This window comes from Chelonoidis abingdonii, chromosome 24 (assembly GCF_003597395.2).
Source record: "Chelonoidis abingdonii isolate Lonesome George chromosome 24, CheloAbing_2.0, whole genome shotgun sequence".
NCBI classification, from domain to species: Eukaryota; Metazoa; Chordata; order Testudines; family Testudinidae; genus Chelonoidis; species Chelonoidis abingdonii.
In genome coordinates, this window is record NC_133792.1 from 5,460,689 (window position 1) to 5,482,602 (window position 21,914).

The 21,914-nt window shown below is 46.9% G+C and overlaps 1 protein-coding gene across 1 annotated transcript in view; it reads left to right on the plus strand.

Moving 5' to 3' along the window:
* CIMIP2A (ciliary microtubule inner protein 2A) overlaps positions 1 to 21,914 on the plus strand; it is an 86,896-nt gene continuing 64,982 nt past the window's right edge. Inside the window, exons 1-3 of the mRNA XM_075060686.1 lie at positions 1 to 56; positions 7,772 to 7,986; positions 21,278 to 21,669. Of these exons, the coding sequence (XP_074916787.1) occupies positions 1 to 56; positions 7,772 to 7,986; positions 21,278 to 21,669 (663 nt within the window). The remainder of the gene's footprint in view (positions 57 to 7,771; positions 7,987 to 21,277; positions 21,670 to 21,914) is intronic.

Genomic DNA, 21,914 nt, shown 5'->3' on the forward strand with positions numbered 1-21,914 from the left:
ATGGCAGCGCCACAGAAACACGGCCTCTTCACCCCGGATCCTTACTACATCCCAGGGTGAGTTCTGACCTGCACAGCGAACGTAACACTTACAGCTGGTGTAATTGGGGCGGAGGGAGGAGGGAAATGTATTGTTGAAATGAATTGTGATCTTTTTCCTGATATAATTCAACTCTCCATTTAAAAGTGCACAGAATGGAGCAGGGGAACATTTGTACAGAATATAGTGAAAGATGGAATAATGCACTAGGGGACGGAATTAAGGGCTGGCATTTCCTTATTTGTGAGTGCTTGACTTTGCAACTTTATCATTCTTTTTTAACATAGCTTTATTAGGTGTGTGTGCCTGGGTGTGTGGGGGAGACGATTGTTAATGTATATACCTTCATGTTATAGGTGGGGCTGGTAGCACCAATTATTATGAAGGCTGCCTGACACTTCCTTTTATAAGATGCTATTTTCAGTCTCTCATAACTTTTGCCAAACTGACTGACTGGGCTAAAATTTTCCACCCAGGGTGTCTGTTTCGGCTGAATTATTTAAGCGACCTTCAACCAAAATAGTTCAGCTGTAGGACCAGGGGTGAGGAAAAATATGTTTTGTCCATATTAAATTCTGATGTCCTTTTCTTTTAAAACCTCTACTGCCTCTTTGGAGTAGTGTTGAAATTTGGCAGGGGCTTGGCCTTTATATTGGGAACCTGCCTTTTGCCAGCCCTTTTAAAATATGCCCAAACTTGACCAAGTCATCAGACTTTGAAAAACTGCAGATTACACATCCTCAGAGGACACCTGCTAGAGCTTTGCAGCTCAATTTCCAAAAGATTTCACCTGCTTTGAGTATGCTCCAGCCTGAGGCTGTTGGGGGCTGAGCAGGTCTGTCCCTTTAATTGCTGTTCTGAGCTGGGTCAGAGCCAGACACCGTAAATGAAAGCATGGAGCCTGACTCCTCTGTTCTCAGTGGGGAGGGAAGATGACTAGGTACTAGGTACTGGGAGTAGACTGGGATTGGCTGGGCAAGGAAACTGGGACTGGAAACCAGAAAGGTAGGGAGAAGAAGGTGGCAGGGAAGGAGACCAATTGGATGAGGATCTGGAAGGAAGGGAAGTGGGACTGGCTGAGCATGGATACTGAGAGTAGGAATGAGGGTGAGAGGACAGGAGTTTGGAGGGAGAGAGGGGGCTAGGATGAGAAGCTGAAGGATTGGAAACTGGTGCTGGCTAGTTGAGGAGAATGGAACTAGGATGGGGAGACAGGGTGGGAAAGAGACAGCAATGGAACAGGGACAAGCTGGACGGGATGGGTCAGAAGGGTTCAAGCTTGGAGGGAATAGACAAAAACGTCTGTGCCCATTAGATCCATAGATCCCAAGGTCAGAAGGGACTTTTATGATCATCTAGTCTGACACGCACACACCCATATACCACAGGCCATAGAACTTCCCCAGAATAATTATTAGAGCAGAACTTTTAGAAAAAGCAGCAAAGAATCCTGTGGCACCATATAGACTAACAGACGTTTTGGAGCATGAGCCCACCCCTGTCCCGATTTTTCACACTTGCTATCTGGTCACCCTAGGTCACCGGGGTCCTCTTTCCTCTGTCCTTTGTCCTCCCACTGGCCAGAATCGGCTGACTGCCAAGCTGGGGGTGGGCCTTTTAGTCACCAGGTCACCAGTTGTCAGGGTTCCACATCTCCAGGACATTGTCTGGGGGTTCCGGCTGACAAGCGAGGTCACACCTGGTCCTCTGCAACAACAAACCCTCTCCCACCACCTTGTTAAACATGCAGCACACAGGGAAACTGAGGCGTGCACATACTATTCATGTCAAACATTACAAAAATCCCCAGCTTCGTCACAGTTCCTTATCAATTTTCTACAATTCCTAGCTTCTGATTCATACTCCTTACTATCAGCTTCCCCTTTCTTCCATTTGTTTTATATATTGTGATGGGGCAAGGCCAGATGGCTACAGTAAAGTACTGAGAAACAGGTATGTTAGCCCCAGGCTAAACAAATCCCTAGTACCCTGGTAACCAAATGGCAGTTGCTCCAGGTTAACTCAAGGCACCTGGAGCCAATTAAGATCTTTCTAGAAGGCAGTAGAGATAGCTCTTAATTAGAACATCTGGCAGCCGAATCAAGCAGGCTAATCGGGCAATCTGGGTTTAAAAAGGAGCTTCACCCCAGTCAGGCAGGGAGGAAGCCAGAGGAGAGCAGTGTGTGTGAGGAGCTGGGAGCAAAGAAGGGCAGGAGCTGAAGAGTGAGAGTGTGTAACTGCTGGAGGACTGAGAGTCAAGCGTTATCAGACACCAGGAGGAAGGTCCTGTGGTGAGGATAAAGAAGGTGTTTGGAGGAGACCATGGGGAAGTAGCCCAGGGAGTTGTAGCTGTCATGCAGCTGTTACAGGAGGTACTATAGACAGCTGCAATCCACAGGGCCCTGGGCTGGAATCCAGAGTAGAGGGCAGGCCCGGGTTCCCCCCAAACCTTGCAACTCCTGATCAGACACAGGAGGAGCTGACCCAGACTGTGGGTTCCACAAGAAGGGAAGATCACTGAGGTGAACAAATCTGCCAATAAGCGCAGGACCCACCAAGGTAGAGGAGGAACTTTGTCACAATATATATACACACACACACACACACACATACACATACCAAGTCAGATTTTTTTTTTAAACCAGTACGTCCTTCTTCCTTGATTGTGGCTTTTGGGGCAGCTAGTAAGAATTCTTTAAAAATTCCCAGTTACCATTCATATTTTTTCTCCTTAATTTCTTCCTCCCAGCTGATTTAGCTCATAATTGTTTTAGGCTGTGACATTGGCCCTGGTCATATATTATCTCCTACTGGTCTCAACTTTATTCTGGTTACACGTGCTAAATGTAATCAAATCATGGTCACTTGTACCTAAGCTGCAGCTATCTTTTATTTGTGTGATCAGTTCCTCTTTATCTGTTAAGACAAGGTCTAACAAAGAATTCCTCCATGTTGGCTGCCACACTTGTTGAGTCAGGAAATTGTCATCCATAATGTCTAAAATTCTAAGGCTAGTTTAGCACTGGCAGCATGAACCCTCCAGCAGATGTCACTGAAATGTAACACGCTCCTTTGCAGAGCCTGGAATGGAGTCCAAGATTCCAAAGTCTTCCCATTCCTCTGTCAGCACAATTTAGTTTGGAAATGTCAGAATTAAGGTTGCCCATGAAGCATTAACAAATGTCGCCTTGTCCATATGCATTATGATCCAATTTTGAATTACATTGACACATACATGTTTTAAACATGACCTTCGCCTCACTTAGTGCACAGCTGGCCCTGCTCTGGGGATGAATCAGGGTTCTGGAGTGAGGGAAGACTGTTCTCTGTAAGACCCTTGCTTTAACGGTTACAGAAGTTGGAAGGTGTGTAGTGAATGTGACAGGAAATTGCAAGGAGAGAAAGGCAGAGTTAAGGTGGTTGAATGCTGCTGTGGAAATTGGATTCTATCGCTGCCAAAGAGTTCTTGTGTGATAGTATCAAATTTTCACAGCTGGTCAATATTCCTCATTTCCTGGGAATCTGACTTTCAGAAGTGCTGAGCATTCACAGCGGCAACTGAAGTCAGTGGGAGCCAGGCATTGAACATATGAAGTGCCAGATGATTATATGTAATGGGTGGGTGTCTCAAATTGGACATGCAAAATTAGTGGATAGTTCTGATCTTACTCTTTCTGTGTCTCGGTTCTCCAGCTATAAAATAGGATGATAATACCCCTTCATCATACAAGGGTGTTGTGAAAATATATTAATCCGTGCTTGGGACGCATGAGATATGATAGTGATGAGCACCATAGAAATGTTCACGAGAAAATGAAGAATTCTGTCTTCAGAGCAGTGTATTAATAGTGTGTGGCAAATAAGGGAGAGGGCTGCACATTGAAAAAAGGGAAAACAAAATATCCATAGACTGTGCGGGCAAAAGAGATCGTTGTGATCATCTAGTCTGAACTCCTGTGTAACGACAGCTACAGGACTTCTGTGTGAGCTAGAGAATATACATTAGGATGTTTTTTCTATTGTGATTTAGAAATTCAATCTTGATTTAACCATTGCTAGTAATGGAGAATCCACCAAAGATAAATTGTTCTAATGGTTAATTACCCTCACTATTAAAAATGTACACCTCATTTCTAGTCTGAATTGATCCAGCTTCAACTTCTAGCCACTGGTTCTTGTTATACCATCTCACTGTGCAGCATACAGGTATGCCATGCCAAGAGTCCTAGACAATTGTGATATCAAAGGTAATTCAACCAATCAACACCCTTACTCTGCAGCTAATTTGCATGCAATCATTGCATTGGTGGAATACTTGACCCAAATGCCACACACGTGTAACAGCATGGGCTTTCAGCTATTCTATTCAATTACGTATACAAAGTGGACTAGCTTCAACAGGAGAGATTGAACGAGCCCTGCCCTAGAATACCCATTAACACAGTGATTAAGTCACTGTCCTGGGAGGTGAGCAATCCAAGCACATAAGTCCCCTAGTGAATCTCACTCCCCCTTACTACTCTAGCCAACCTGTCTAGAAGTCAGCATAGCCAGAAGATTGGTTCCCCTTGTACTGAGATGGAGGCCATCCAAACTTTACACCCCCCACTCTGTTTCCCATGGTAGGTGGCCCTATGATCCACAAAGCCAGACCTGTAAACCACTTTCCTAGCCAGCAGTTCACTCCTAGAATCTTCCTTCACTTATGGGACAGGAAGGATCTCCAGGAAAGATCACTTGGGCATTCCTCTCTTTTAGACCCTTCTGAGTTCCCAAGTCATCGATAATCTGTGAGGTGCCCCACAACAGTGTCATTGGTGGCAGCCTCACCAGTGGCTCCTTCCCCACTGACTTCAGAAACCTGTCTTGGTTCTGGGAGGGCTCTGTCCTGTCATCTGCCTGGCCCTTGCGGAACAGTCTTTCCGTTCTTCTCAGTATAGAATCCCCAACAAGGTTTGTTGTCTCCCTTGAATGGATGCAGGTATTTTGTGGGGCAAGCTTGACTTTCTTACAGGTTGGGCTTAGACAGGTGTCTCATACAACTCTCCCTTCCATTCAGCCAGCTAGATCGTCAGAGAGAGCTTCCACTTTCCATGCTGAGGGTGTGGTATCAACTGGAAACTTCTAGCTGTGTGGAATTCCTCCTGGTTCTCATAGCCTGCCCATCCTCATCTGCCTACAGCTGTGTAGAATGCAGCCTCGTCCTCTTGCCTCTGACAGCTATGGACCGCCATGCCTCTGCTCTGATCTCCTCACTCTCTGGTTCCTTGGTGGCCAGATGCTTTCTTTTTTGAATCAGGGCTGGTGATGCTTCCTCAAGCTGGATGTCCAGTGGCACCCGCAGCCTTATGCACAGTGCATGGCAGGGGCTCCAGCCCAAGCCTCAGTGTCCACACTGCTATTTTTAGCGTGCCAGCTTGAGCCCCAGTAGGATAAATCTGTTTACTCCGGCTGGGAGGCTCACTCCCAGATGCACTGTAGATAGAGCCTCTGAGGTTCCGTAGTCTCTGTCCCGATCCTTAACATCCAAGAAACTCTTTTCCACCAGCACAGTTATCAATGTGCACTTCATACAAAAGAATACCCTTCTGGCTTCAGGTAGGAAAGAAAACATGAATGAATTGCTACTGATTCACTGACCAGGATCAATCCTGGGCATTTAGTGGAGCCCAGGGCCCAGGGGGAAAATAATATGTAATTAAAGATTATATCATAATGAATACACATCAGGGAATTGAATTAAGGTAGCGCTAGCAACCTAATTACTGGCATTTCCTAACTGTTGAGGATTTGACTCTGCAACCTAAATAATGTTCTTTTAAACATAGTAACATAGTTCTCTGTGTGTGTATAGAGAGAGAGAGAGAGAGGATAGGGATTTTCTAGTTTTTGTTTGTTATTAAAGATGTCTTTAAATGGTATATTGTGGTTTAACGTTCACAATTTGTGTTTGTTTCTAGTTAAGTTCTATTTTATATTTGTTTCTAATGTTTCATAGATTCCAAGGCTACAGGTAAATCTAAATGGTGATCAAGTCACCTTTAACCTTCTCTTTGTTAAATTCAATGGATTGAGCTCCTTGAGTAATTCACTGGAATACGTGTTTTCTATGATGGGCCTTAGAAACAGTAACACTTGAGGCAAAAGAGCAAACAAACCATGTAGCCACATGTCAGCTCTGAACAAAAGCACCAACACAAAATGATTTTGTTTATGGTCTGGTTACCTACAACATAGTAACACAAATACCTGAAATCTCTGCTCAGTGACGATGCCGAACTAAGCCCTGTGAATAATTTACTTGCTACTTGGTTACAAACTCATTTATTGCACCAGACTTCGGCTTCAGTTGTTACTAACAGTGTAACTGTGACCTGTTAATATCAATGTGCTGTTTCCTGTTTACAGCATCTACCTATATATTCAGTGTCCTTAGCTCCTTACTGAATTGTGCGCCACCCTGTTACTTTTCCTCTGAAACACACATCAATTACTGCAGATGTATGTTTTCAGTGTTTTACTGGAGTTTGCTTTTTTTTTTTTTCCATCCCCTTCTTACAGCAGAAGGGCAGGAATTATTTAAAGGTAAAAAGCTCATTTTGTTCATTTTTAGACCCATGATTAAATACAGAACAGCTGGAGATTGTAAAATATTCAGTGTTCTTACAGGCTGTGAATGCAAACTCAAACTGTGATGTCACACTGTCTGGAATGCCTACTCCAGGGCAGGCACGCCGAACTGGTGCTATATTCTATCATTAAAGTTCACCAGCCTGGTAACAAATATGAATTCCTGGATCACTGTGCCAGTCTTACCATGGAGTCGCAGACACTCCCCTGGGGCTCTCCAATCTATCTTGCCACCCAGGCAAGCTGGACTTAGTGATATATGGTCACTTAACCATAATCACAAAATATTCACACTGCTTCCAGTCCCAAGAGACCTACCCAGGATCAGTTGGTCCCCCAGATCTCACACACACTTTCACGCTTTTCAAGTCTCAACACATTGGAATGTGCACATTCTTCTCCATACACCTCTTCATTTGCAATTTACACTCAGGCATCCCACATGTTTGCACCCACATACTGTATATACTCATTCATTGGCCCCTTCGTTTATAAGCCGACCCCCCAAGGTGGTTAGGTAAAAATAGCAAAAACCGTATGACCCTTTCATAAACAGACCCTATATTTCAGGGTTTGGCAAACTTTGGCTCCCAGCTGTCAGGGTAAGCCACTAGCGGGTCAGGAAGTTTTGTTTACTTGGAGCATCTGCAGGCCTGGAGCCCCTCAGTTCCCTGTGGCCGTGGTTTGCCATTCCTAGCCAATGGGAGCTGCAGGAAGTGGCCACTTCCTGCACTCCCATTGGCTGGGAACGGCGAACTGCGGCCACAGGGAGCTGAGGGGCTCCGTGCCTGCAGATGCTCCAGGTAAACAAAACGACAATGTATTATTCAATTCAGTGATTCCATAGAGTTTTAAATCATCAAATTTTGGTGTAGACCCATTTATAAGCCAACCGCTACTCTTTGATGTGTCACTTTTTTACTCAAAATATTTGGCTTATGAACGAGTATGTACGGTATACCCTCATTACACACACTTTCAGATACATGCAAACAAACATAACAATGAAACTAATTATTCTATCTATGTGTGGAGGAGCTGGAACTTTAAAATGTTCATCACTGCCAAACCAGTAAGCACCTGTCTGTGATTTCCTCCTCAGATATGGTGGGTTCTACCCTCAGATCCGCTACCAGATTGGAGAAACCTATGGCAAAACCACCTCTCGCCTGCTGACAGACCCCAGTGTTCTGAAGAGCCCTTGCTCTGTGCTGGCTCCCCTGGTGAAGCCGAGGTTCCTAGAGGATTTTAGTGGTACAAAGCATCCTTCAAACCAGATGCTGGATCAAAACTACAGTTACTTTCCCGGATACACTGGTGAGTGAAACTCAGGACTTTGCCCAAGGCATAAACACAATGGGAAGTTCTGCCAGCTGAAGTCAGAGGTTTCACCTAGGTGGCCTGGGTTTGTATTTATGATATTTGGACTACTAGGACATACTTTCATGGAACAATCATGGCTCCATGATTAGTCTCCTGTGAGTCTCATTGTGGATGCTAAGTAGTGGTAGTGGCCTATATTATACAGGCAGTCAGACTAGGTGACCACAATGGTTCCCTCTGACCATAGAATTTAAGAATCTTCAATGGGACCTGTCATTCTCCTGTTGCCAAGGGATTTACAACGTGCATCTTCTCATTCTCCTCATTGCCAAGCAACTGGAGAGTGAAGCGTTTCCTTCTCTTTAGAGAAGTGCCCACATAGATTCGTACTTACAGAGTTTTGCATGCACCCTCAGTATTGACCCTGGGCTCCTCTGGAATAGAAGTGCCCTTGGGGCGTGCACATGTTCCCTGTGCAACAGATCTGAATATCTGAAACCAAGGTTGCGTCAGCAGCAGCACTCTGGATCCGCATAAGCCCTTCTTCAATGCGTAGCTCCTTGTTCGCTCCAGCTGGGTCGAGTCCTTTCTCATGTGTTTTTCCTGTAGTGTTTGAGAAGTAGCTGTTGTGACTGTAAGATTTTATAGCATCTGGTCAGTGTTGCATTGCATCACTGTTTGGCCTACCCTAGGTAGGTGGAAGAGACTGGCAGATCTGCTTTATGATACAATCATGTGTCTCTGTGGTATTAGATAGTCCTGATCTGAGCAGCTTCCTTACAGTGTTGGGTTCAGGAATTGCACCTCTGTGACATCAAAATATCCTTCGCTGTCTGACTTGGCTCAGTGATTGGCCCTCCCAAGGCATGCTCCATATGCTTGTCACCACCTAAGGAAGGTGATGACAACCTTCACTCAGCCTTCCCTAAAAAGAGATTTGGCACGACCAAGCCATCAGTTTGACAACTGAACACCAATTGACAGACTCGTGACTTATGGTGATCTCAAGTGAAATGGCCCTTTGCGGGTTAACAATGAAAGAGAAAAATAGGCTCACACCTATGTGTATGCCACCTCCATGTGGAAGGCTCTCTCCTGCAAAATGCAGTGACCTGACCAATCAAATACACGAACAGAAGATCAATGTCCTTGTGCTACAAGAGATTCATTTATTAGACCACAAGAAAGCATCAAATGTCACATTCCAGAATATCACTTAGTTAGCCAACACCACTCAAAACATGGGCCCACATTGTTCATGAGACAACAGCTGTGGAATACCTGCTCTGTGGATTCAAACTCTTCAACACCATATGCTATGACAATGAGAGTCAGCCAGCTTAAGATCACAAATATCTAGATGTAAGCCACCATATGTCACCTGGCCCACATTGATTTTAGCAAATCACAGCCACACTTCAATATGGGTTGGAGACTTCATTAGTCATCCTATATCCTGAGGTTCTGCCAACAATAAGCCCATGGGCAAACAGCTTCTTAAATGGGCCTTGAACCAAAATAAGCATCTACCATTTGATCTTAAGCACCCAGGAACCTTTCATCTTGCAAGGTAGAGAAAAGTTGACTCATCCAACTTATGCTTCATGTTCTGTGCCTGGAACACGTGTCCCTTACTGGTGGAACAAACTGTCCTCAGTGATTTTCCACAAAGCCAACACTTAACTCTTGTCATATGCATCAGTGTCCTAGTCCTCTAATCACATTGCTACCAAAGCCACATTGAAACTTGAACAGCTACATGGCAACCGTGGAAAAAGTGGGTTGACAAAGCCCTGTGAAAATGGATAGTTATGACAGGTTCATCAGTCTCCTTAAAGAGGCTGTAAAAAGGAATATCCCCTGTGGCTACAAGAAAGCCTACACTCCCTGAAGACTGGTAGACAATCAGGCTCTCCTAAAAGAGTCCAGGACAATAGATAACCCTACTGCCGCAACCACACTCCTGGAAACACTGAACTCTACTAGATAAGAGTGATATACAAAAGCTATGCAGAGCCGTGGTTTCACCCACTCAACCAGGAAAGCCTGGAAGCTTCCCCGTAATCATGGCAGTGCCAGCCCTCCCCTTTGCACAGTGTCATATGTCAAAACTGAAACCTCTGCCACCCTACTGCTCCTGAATTCCGAAGCCCAAATCAATCTTCATCACAAAAGGACAGGGAAGACAGAGCTTTAGTGCTCCCTGTCCAACTGCCCAGCAACAGTGACCCTGTCAAAGCCTTTTACTAGAGAAAAAGTGGACAAGCCCATAAAACTCACCAAACTTGGCAATACAGCAGGCCCAGATGGCATTTTCCCAGAATTTCTGAAAAACCGAGGTCAGAATGGCCACAACTGGTTGACACGCTTCTTTACCAACATCTATGCCCTTGGCCAAATGCCTAAAGTGTGGCAACAGGCAAAGGTCACCACCATCCTGAAACTGCAGGAAGCAGATAAGCTGACAAACTAACAGCTAGTGTCATTACTATGCATAATACAGAAGCTCTGGGGAAGGATGCTATGCCCATCTCTGAGTACGGCCTCTCAAAAGAGCAATCTGGGGTCAGACTGGGATGAAGTACCTGTGATCGGGTACATGCACTGGTGACCTACATGGAAGCCAGCTATCAGTATGGGCTCAAACCAGCAGCAGCCTTTGTAGATTTGTCCTCAGCATATGCAGGGCCGTCCTTAGGATTTATGGTGCCCTAGGCAAGATTATTAAACTGGTGCCCCTGTGCCTTATCTGCTCTTAGCAACACAAACATAAGCATACAGTAGTGGAAAACTTGCCACATTCACGTTATTAAAACCAGTTTAAGTTAATGAAGCACACTGTAATGCTGATGGACTAGCACTAAAGAAGTAGCACTATAGAAAAAATTCTGATTTGACAGAATGATGCAAATAATATAATTTTTTTAATTTGTCAAAATTTTATTGGAAATTTATATGAAGAGGTATTGAAACAAAGATTTGTTTTTAATTAAAAGCAATCTTTCTGGCTTTTTTGGCTGCAAAATCAGTAATAATATCGTATGACAAAGACAAAGTCGTGTCTTGTTCGATTGCAAGAATAGCAGACCAGTCTAGAGCGTTCCTGTTCATTGTAGAGCGGAGGATAGTGTTATTAATGAGCTTAAGTTTGTGAAAACCCAGTCTCCTCTATGCTCTGTTACAGGAATTTGACGAATAGAATACGAGTGGCAATGTAACCTCATTAGAATGTACACTCAGTAGAATGTAGATTAAGAATTAGAAGCAGAAGTTAGAATGGTACACTCAAGTAGACTACGTAGTGGTCAAATAGTCCTGGCCCACCGGTCCCTGCGTCAGAGCAACTGCCCATGCTGAGCAGTAAATGAAACGCCCAACCGCGGCAGCACGGCTGAGTGGGGCGGGTGACTGGACACCTGAAGACAAGGAATCCCAGGCCCTCGCTCAAGCCCGCAGCTACTGGTCTGGGGTTGCTGACCACCAACTCCTGCCAGGCCGGACGTCCCAGCGCCAATCCCCCTCAGCCTTGATACCAGCATGGATTCTGCTCACCCCAGCAGGCTGGCAGGAGGACAGAGTGGGGCCGCGGACGGTTGGGATCTCTGACTGGCAAGGGGGAGGGGGGCAGAGCGGGAAGGGCCGAGCCGGAGAGTGATCAGCAGCCATGATAGCCGGAGTTAGCAGTAGAGTTGAGATGGCTGTCTGGCACCCCAGACTGCGCAGGCAGATGCCTGATACACAACTCACCCCCCACCGGCACCTGCTGCAGTCCCGCCACCAGTCGCACTCAGCCGCTTCCGGCTGAGGTGAATTGGGAACCCCAGTTAACTTGACAGCAGCGTGAGTGGTTCAGCGGCCTGCTCAGCCCTGCTACCAAGCCTGGGGTTCCTTGGGGGTCCACCCAGGCCTAGTCAGTCTAGATGCTGAGTGGGGCCGGCAGGCCGGTATGCCACTGGCAATGATGGGCAGCAGCTGGAACCCAAGGCGTGATGCGGCTGACCGCTCAGCGCTGCTGGTGCAAAACCATCAAAAATCAGCTCACGTGCCACCTTTGGACACGTGTGCCATAGGTGTGCCGACCCTCTGCTTTAATACACTTGTAAGGAGATGCAGCATTTACAGTTGTTGGACGGGTTCTTTCAGGAGAACAGGCCTAATTAGGAAAGTCAGATCAACATTTTGTATTCCGATATGAAACTGGCCCACTCCCTGCTCTCAAACAAACCTGTCAACCTAATAGATTGTCAACAACTTATTTTCTATGTTTTGACTAAGATATTGAATTTTTTTAAAAAATATTGAAAGTGGATTACAGTGAATTGTTAGCAAGAAGGTTAGTTTGCAAACAAAGTTGTTAAGATGGACTAAATCTAAAATGGCAACAACTAGTACTGCTTCATGCCTTTGGTGCATCCCCATGTCCTGGCTGGTCCAACAGCTGCACTAGACCCCAAAATCCACCTTTGGAGTGCAGAGTTGGCACACGGCAGCAGAAACCTCAGGTTCCAATCACACGCCAATGGGCACACACCACCAGGCCTATGGACCGTGGTGATTTAGAACAGAGGTCTGATTGAGACAGGTTCACCCAGTGGAGCACAGCACTCATCACTGACCCCTGTGCAGCCCCCCAGATGAAGATGGATCGCTGGCAAGCGCTCAGCCTCAGGGAAGAGGCTCGCCTCCCCAGTCTAGTGGTGACCAATTCCAGATTTCCTGATTTTTGCTTAATTTAGGGCCAGCCCGTGATAATTTTGGGGCTTTATTTGTTCTATTATATAGGTCCCATTACCCCCACCTAGACGTGACCAGACAGAAGGTGTGTAAAAACTCAGGACAGGGGTGGGGGGGGGTGTAAAGGAGACCAATTAGAAAAAGAACCCCAAAATTGACTGTCCGCTAATAAAATCAGGGCTATCCTGCTCACCCTAGCCCCAATTCCTCCGTTATCCATGTATTTTTCCAACAATCGGGCATAAACCCCCCAACCAGCTCCTGGTGAACATTTCCAATCTTGGCTCGCTGCCAGGGAAGTGAGCTACTATCTACTTTCATTCTCATGCAGGCAGCCAGCAAGCTGCTCCTCCCCAACCTATCCGCCCAGCACCTTCACCCACCAGCCGCTGACGGAGGGAGGGAGGAGAGAAGAGAGGGAGCTCCTGGAGGAGGATGGGAGAAAGGAGGTGGGTGCTCACCTCATGATTTAATGATAAGTGGGGCCGGCGGGGAGGAAAGAATGGATGTTATGGGGACAAAAAAGGATACTGGTTCCAGAGCGCCACAGAGCACTGCTCACTCACCCTAGCCGGGGGAAAGAGTCACACTTCAACAGGTGATACTCCTTCCCAACCCCACCCTACCCACTTCACAGAGACCCCAGCAGCGAATCTCGTCCGCAGACTGTGCAGAATTCTGCTCTCTCTAGGACCCAGCAGCCCTGCTCTTACATGCTCCACTGCTTCCCGTCTGTCTGGGCTCCCTGCAGAGTGGTGCCCCCAGGCAGAGTGTTTCCCTAAGCGGCTGCCTATTCTGCCTATGGCTAAGGATGGCCCTGAGCATATAACATGGTTTGACGGGACAGCCTGAGTCTGAAAGTGTCAAAAATAGCATGTTGCAGAGCCACGCTGCACCTATTGACATTTATGCTCACCAATCACAAGTGTTGTATTCTTCTAATAGAACAGACCAGCTGACCTTGTTTCCTGAACAATGGGCTCCCACAAGAATTTATCTTGGCACTGTCTCTAATACTTATCTCAGTGACATGCCATGAAGCCAGTCATGAGAATTTGGATGAGAGGATGATCTCACGCTTGCCATCAAGTGAACCTTCCACCCGTGCAGATCGCACCCTCAACACAAGATCTGCAGAACCTGAAGAAGTGCTACTGGTCATGGTGACACTGACCAAACCTTCAAACTGCTGCCTCCTCATTTCACCTGAGCAACCGACATGTAAAGTCATGCGTAAATGTCACTTGCAACACCAAACTCTGTCTACAATCCAGAACCACACAGATAACTTGGGAAGCCCTCTTGCCTAACATCTGACAGAAACCACTGCCAGAATAAAGGCTAGGAACAGTACAATCTACCAACTAGCCAAGACCAATGGGGGAGCAGACATCCTTGGCCCTTATTGTCTCAGTGTCTGAATACTGCATGCCAGTATGAGTACGTAGTGCACAGATGAAACTTGCCAGTGTGCAAATTGTCACAGAAGTGCTGAACTTAACGTTGTCCTTCTGATTCCTTGTCCTCATGCATATCTTACCAACATCCCCCAAAGAGAAGCAGCAATAATACAAGAATGCGACTCTGCGATAACAAACTCAGACTTGCTCATCTATGAAGGTCTTCAACCCCCGCCTCAGATGCCACCTTAAATCCAGGAACCCTTTCTGGTTAGCAGCTGAAGCTTCTGAAACCCCAGGAGTGTCACCAAAAGACAAGTGCTGGAGGCTATGTGAAAATTGTAGGGTCAAGAATCAAGATCTGATCATGGATCCTACAGAACAATTAACTCCCATCACCATGTTGCATAAGACATGGATCCTAGCAAACCACATCGGAACATCACACAGATGCTGCAATTGCCTAATGCACACATGGAAAATGATGAAGTCTTACATGTGAATGTGGAGAAGATATCCAAACCATGGAACATGTAGTGAATTGCTGCCCTCTAAGATCTTTTGCCGGAGGAACAGCCTTGATGCATTCCATATTACTGGAAGCCACAGAGTGGATGACAAACTTAGATGTTGACCTTTAATGTTACTTCTGAAGTGCTCAAGATGAAGACGTGCCTTTAAAACCACAGCTGTTGCATATATCCTTCACTTTATATAAAATGATTAAATTAAAACTGACCTAAACAAACATCTCCCCATATAGAATCAACAACACTCAGCGAGTCTCTGGGTTTTTAATTATTCTTCAAAATACATGTTTTTTATACATTCCAAGATCAGAAGGGACCATTGTGCACCAGAACTGGACACAGGCATCCAGCAGCAGTCACACCAGTGCCAAATACAGAGAGAAAATAACCTCTCTGCTCCTATTCAAGATCCCCTCCCCCCATATGCATTACAGGATCTCTATAGCTCTTTTGGTTACAGCATCTTATTGGGAGCTCACGTTCAGCTGATTATCCACTGTGACCCCCAAATCTCTTTGAGTCACTGCTTCCCAGGATAGAGTCCCCCATCCTGTAAGAATGGCCTATGTGTTTTGTCCCTAGATGTATACATTTAGCCATATTACAATGCATATTGTTTGCACCCAGCTTACCTAGTGATCCAGATTGCTCTGAATCAATGACCTGTCCTCTTCATTATTTATCACTAAGGCTGTGAATCTGTCATGGAGGTCACAGATTCTGTGACTTTCTGAGCCCTCTGTGACTTCTGCAGAATCTGGTGCTGCTGATCTGGGGGCCACTTGAGCAGCTCGGGCAGCCCCTGGGCCAGCCACACCAACTGCTACAGGGGCAGTCTCGGGCCTCTGCACCTCCCCTGCACCCCCAGGAGCAGCAGGAGTTTGGGTGTGGAAGGGGGCTCTGGGCTGTGGAAGAGAATTGGGGCGTGGGACAGGATGAGGGCTCTGGGCTCCAATTACCTTTTGGGGGGGGGGTGCTCCCTGGAAGCGGTGACATATCTGTTGTCTCCTAGGCAGAGGATCAGCCAGAGGGCTCCACGTGCTGCCTCTGCCCACAGGCATTGCCCCTGCAGCTCCCATTGGCTGGTGCTTGGAGAGCCGCATGGAGCCAGGTAGGGTGCTTGCCAGCCTCACCAACCCCCACCCCCAAACAGCAGCAGGGGTCCCGGGCCACCCCTCTCCCCCAAGGGCACTCGTGGTGCCCCTCAGCCATCCCCTGCCCCAGAGCACCCAAGTTTTAGTTAGGGATATATAGTACAAGTCATGGACAGGTCACTGGCCATGAATTTTTGTTTACTGCCCGTGACCTGATCATGACTTTTACTAAAAATACCCGTGACTAAAATGTAGCCTTATTTATTACTCCCACAATCTGTGTATTATCTGTAAATATTATTAGTGATTATTTTTTGTTTTCTTCCAGGTCATTAACAAAATACTAAATAGCGTAGGGCCAAGAACTGATCCCTGCAGGACCCCAATGGAAATATGCCACCCTCATTGACCATTCCCTATTTACAATTAGATTTTAAGACCTATCAGGTAGCCAGTTTTTAATCCATTTAATGTGTGCCATGTTAATTTCATATCATTCTAGTATTTTTAATCAAAATGCCTTCTGTACCAAGTCGAATATTTTACAGAAGTGTAGAAAGACAAGGTGGATGAGGTCATATCTTTTATTGGACCAACTTCTGTTGGTGAGAGAGACGAGCTTTCGAGATTACGCAGAACTCTTCCTCCGGTCTGGGAAACTAACTCAGTCCTGGTCTACACAATAGAGTTAATGAAAATGTAGGTCCTGCAGCTGTAACTCACCCACTACACTGACTTAACTCCACCTCTGCAAGAGGTGTAGCACTTAGGTTGATGCAGTTCGGTTGACGCAGTGTCAGTGTAGACATTGAGTTGCTTACATCAACTGTTTCTGCCTTTCTGAAGCCATCCCACAATGCCCCACTCTGACAATTAAGTCAGTGTAAGTGCTCCTGGTGAGGATGCGCAGCGCCGACACAAGGAGCGTAGTGTGGACAGGCAAGAGCAATGTAATTACTGCCGTGGTCATATATCAGTGTAACTTAGGTCAACTTAATTTTGTAGTGTGGACTTACCCTGAGAGAGTCACTGCTAAATAACAGGGGGAGCAGATTGTTTAGCATAAGTAGTTAACACATATTTCAAGGGACCATTCAAAGTGAAGTGGCCTGTTAACAGCTCTCCAGTCATAAGCGGGGACAGGAAGGGAGGGAGCAACTGGGAGGGTTGTAAGTGGGTTATGAATTGTTGTAATAAGCCATAAATTCAGCATCTCTGTTCAGTCTATGACTTTTTAGTTCTAGCAAAGTTATGAATTTAAGCGCCCAGGCTCTTCAGTTTCTCTGGGGAGACGGTTCTGAGGGTACGTCTACATTACAAAATTAGGTGAAATTTATAGAAGTCAATTTTTAGGAAGCAATTTTATACAGTTGATTGTGTGTGTCCCCACTAAGCGCATTAAGTCGGCGGCGTGCGTTCACAGTACCATGGCTAGTGTTGACTTTCGGAGCATTGCACTGTGGTAGTTATCCCACAGTTCCCGCAGTCTCCGCTGCCCATTGGAATTCTAAACTCCCAATGCCTGATGGGGCAAAAACATTGTCATGGGTGGTTTTGGGTACATGTCGTCAGTCATCCCTCCCTCCATAAAAGCAACAGCTTTCTGGGCCTTTTCTCTGGGCAGCCGCCATACTGCTTTCAGCAGATGGTGCAGTCTGCTAGCCATCGTCATCCAACCACCGCTTCCGCTGCAACTCTGCTTTCCTGCTCTCCTGGAGCCATGAATCCACCTTGCAGGTCCTCTCGTTGTTTGGTATAAATATCTATTCTCATAGCATCCGTTGTCATTCACCGCTTCCGCTGCAACTCTGCTCTCCTGCAAATGCCATACCACAGCAAGTCTGGAGCCCGCTCAGCTCACCACCGCTGTTGTGAGCATTGTAAACACCTTGCACATTATCCTGCAGTATGTGCAGAACCAGAACCTGCAAAAGCAGGTGAGGAGGCGATGACAGCACGATCACTATAGTGATGAGGACATTGACACAGACTTCTCTCCAAGCACGGGCCCAGACAATTTGGACATCATGGTGGTAATGGGGCAGGTTCTGGGCCCGGGAAACAAGCACAAACTGGTAGGACTGCATAGTGTTGCAGATCTGGAATGATTCCCAGTGGCTGCGAAACTTTCGCATGAGTAAGGGCACTTTCATGGAACTTTGTGACTTGCTTTCCCCTGCCCTGAGGCGCAGGGATACCAAGATGAGAGCAGCCCTCACAGTTAAGAAGTAAGTGGCGACAGCCCTCTGGAAGCTTGCAATGCCAGGCATCTACCAATCAGTCGGGAATCAGTTTGGAGTGGGTAAATTCTACTGTGGGGGCTGTTGTGATCCAAGTAGCCAGTGCAATCACTGAGCTGCTGATATCAAGGGTAGTGACTCTGGGAAATGGGCAGGTTATAGTGGATGGCTTTGCTGCAGTGGGATTCCCTAACTGTGGTGGGGCGATAGATGGAACCCATATCCCTATCTTGGGACCGGACCACCTTGGCAGTCAGTACATAAACCGCAAGGGGTACTTTTCAATGGTGCTGCAAGCACTGGTGAATCACAAGGGACGTTTCACTGACATCAACGTGGGATGGCCTGGAAAGGTTCTGGCCTGGAAAGCTCGCATCCTCAGGAAATCTGGTCTGTTTGAACAGCTGCAGGGAGGGACTCACTTCCCAGACCAGAAAATAACTGTTCAGCACATTGAAATACCTATAGTTATCCTTGGGGACCCAGCCTACCCCTTAATGCCATGGCTCAAGAAGCCATACAGAGACACACTGGACAGTAGTCAGGAGCTGTTCAACTAGAGGCTGAGCAAGTGCAGAATGCTGGTAGAATGTGCATTTGGACGTTTAAAAGCGCGCTGGCGTAGTTTACTGACTCAGTTAGACCTCAGCAAAACCAATATTCCAATTGTTATTGCTACTTGCCATGTGCTCCACAATATCTGTGAGAGTAAGAGGGAGGCATTTATGGCGGGCTGGGAGGTTGAGGCAAATTGCCTGGCCGCTGATTACACACAGCAGACACCAGGGCAATTAGAAGAGCACAGCAGGGCATGCTGCGCATCACAGAAGCTTTGAAAACCAGTTCCATGACTGGCCAGGCTATGGTGCGACAGTTCTGTTTGTTTCTCCTTGATGAAAACCTGCTCCCTTGGTTCACTGTACTTCCCTGTAAGCCAACCACCCTCCCTCCTTCGATCACCACTTGCAGAGGCAATAAAGTCATTGTTGTTTCACATCCATGCATTCTTTATTAATTCATCACACAAATAGGGGGATAACTGCCAAGGTAGCCTGGGATGGGTAGGGGAGGAAGGAAGCACTGGGTGGAGTGGTGGATGTGGGGAGAAGGGAAGGACAAGGCCACATTGCACTTCAAAACTTATTGAATGCCATCCTTCTGTTGCTTGGGCAGTCCTCTGGGGTGGAGTAGTTGGGTGCCAGGAGCGCCTTCCCTTCCATCCCCCACTTTCTTGGGTGTCTGGGTGAGGAGGCTATGGAACTTGAGGAGGAGGGCGGGTGGTTACACAGGGCCTGCAGGGGCAGTCTGTGCTCCTGCTGTCTTTCCTGCAGCTCCATCACATGCCAAAGCATATCAATTTGATCCCCCAGTAACCTCAGCATTGCATCCTGCCACCTCTCATTTTGCTCCTGCCACCTCTCATCCCGCTCGTCCCTCCTGTCCTCACGTTCATTTTCTGCTTTCCTGGACTCCAACATTGTTTGCCTCTACGCATTCTGCTGGGCTCTTTCAGTGCAAGAGAACTGCATGAGCTCAGAGAACATTTCATCATGAGTGTGGTTTTTTTGCCTTCTTATCTGCACTAGCCTCTGGGATGGAGATGATAGGGGGAGCGTTGAAACATTTTCAGCTGCAGGAGGGAAAAAAGGGAGAGTAGTATTTAAAAAGACACATTTTAGAGAACAATAGGTAGACTCTTTCACGGTGAACCAAGCTGTTAACATTACATAGCACATGTGCTTTCGGTACAAGGTCGTATTTTGCCTCTTATATTGAGGTCCTACGAGTTTGGTGTGAGAGATCACACATGCAGGGCTGGGCAACAGAATTCAGCTTGCAGGCAGCCATGGTAAGCCACAGTCTTTTGGCTTCTTCAACCTTCATAATATGTGGGAATGGTTTCAAACAGCAGCGCCCTCCTTTCCCATACCAAGCACCCATTGGGTTGGCCATTTAAAAGGAGGAGCTGTACTGGCCACGAATGCATCCCAAGTCTTCAGGGAAAATTAATCATTAAACATGCTTGCTTTTAAACCATGCATTATATTTACAAAGGTACACTCACCAGAGGTGCCTTCTCCGGCTTCATGGTCCAGGAGCCTGCCTTGGGAGGGTTGGGAGGGTATTGGCTCCAGGGTGATAAACAGTTCCTGGCTGTTGGGGAAAATGGTTTCTCCACTTGTGTGCTGTGCACTATCCTCATCCTCCTCCACCTCCTCATCTTCCTTGTCCCCAAAATCCTCATCCTTGTTGCATGAGACTCCCCCCTTACAGGTGTCCATGGACAGGGGTGGGGTAGTGGTAGGGACCTCACCCAGAATTGCATGCAGCTCATCATAGAAGCAGCATGTCTGGGACTCTGACCCGGAGCTGCTGTTTGCCTCTTTGGTAGGCTTGCCTGAGCTCCTTAATTTTCACGCGGCACTGCTGCGGGTCCCTGTTGTAACCTCTCTCCCTCATGCCGTTGGAGATTTTTTCAAATATTTTGGCATTTTGTCTTTTGGAACAGAATTCTGATAGCACGGATTCCTCTCCCCAAACGGCGATCAGATCCAGTACCTCCCCTTCGGTCCATGCTGGAGCTCTTTTGTGATTCTAGGACTGCATGGTCACCTGTGTTGAACAGCTCGCCATGCTGGCCAAACAGGAAATGAAATTCAAAAGTTCCCAGGGCTTTTGCTGTGTACCTGGCTAGTGCATCTGAGTTGAAAATTGTCCAGAGAGGTCACAATGGAGCACTCTGGGATAGTTCCCAGAGGCCAATACCGTCAAATTGCATCCACACTACCCCATATTTGACCTGGCGATGTCGATTTCAGCACTAATCCCCTTGTCGGGGAGGAGTACAGAAATCAATTTTAAGAGCCCTTTAAGTCGGGAAAAATGGCTTCATCGTGTGGACGAGTGCCGGTTAAATCGATCTAACGCTGCTAAATTCGACCTAAACTCGTAGTGTCGACCAGGGCTAAGTAACTAGATTGTGCTAAGGCGTTATGATGTGACAGGTTGGGGGATACTGAGGGGCTCTGATCTCATTCAGCTGGGGAGTGTCTATAGCATGCCTCAAAAATGTTCATGTTAATGTCACTGCTGCTAGGAGATCTGCTCATATGGGGGTGCAGCACTGCAGCTTTCGATATGTCTGTCATCTGGGCACAGTGGAACTTCCCCAGTGCACACAGTCTGTGGGACAGACCTTCCCACCACCCCTTGAAATGGACACTCTCTCCTTCCCCTGTTTACTTCCATATACCCATTCATTCCGCTTGGCTTGCTCTGTTTTACAGGGTTCATTCCCTACCAAAATGCCCAGTTTGGACCATATTATCCAACACCTGCCACTACATCAAGAACCCCACTGCTAATGCTACTGCCAGCACAGGTACAACAGTCGTGGGTGAACTCAGACACTGGTGACTCTACGCAGCTATGTGAGCAGAGAAAATATATCCCCTGCCATCCTGGGATTAGATTGGCATGTGGGCATGGATGGAGGAGTTCCTCCTCCCCTACTGGCATGCATCTGGCATCTGAGCAGGAGGAGAGGAAGGCACCCTGCTATCCTGACATTGCACTGGCATGTGGGCAGCAAAAGAATCATGGACCGTGCCATCCTGATGTGGCACTGGCATGTGGACAGGGATGGAGGAGCTCTCCCTGCCTCCGTGGAACCAAACAGGTATGTGGGCATGGATGGGAGAGAGCTCTGTGCCACACATCTGCAGAGATAGGCAGCATGGAGGAGGTTTACTCTGTTACACTGGCTCTCCACAGGGAGTGATGTGGGTCATGGAGAAGTCCTTACCATTCTTGTACTCTCCAGGCCTGTGAGCACATGGGGATTATGAGAGTTCCCTGCCAGACCTACAGCACACAGTTGTGTAAACATGGTGGAAGTTTTCTCTACCCAGGTATGTGGACACA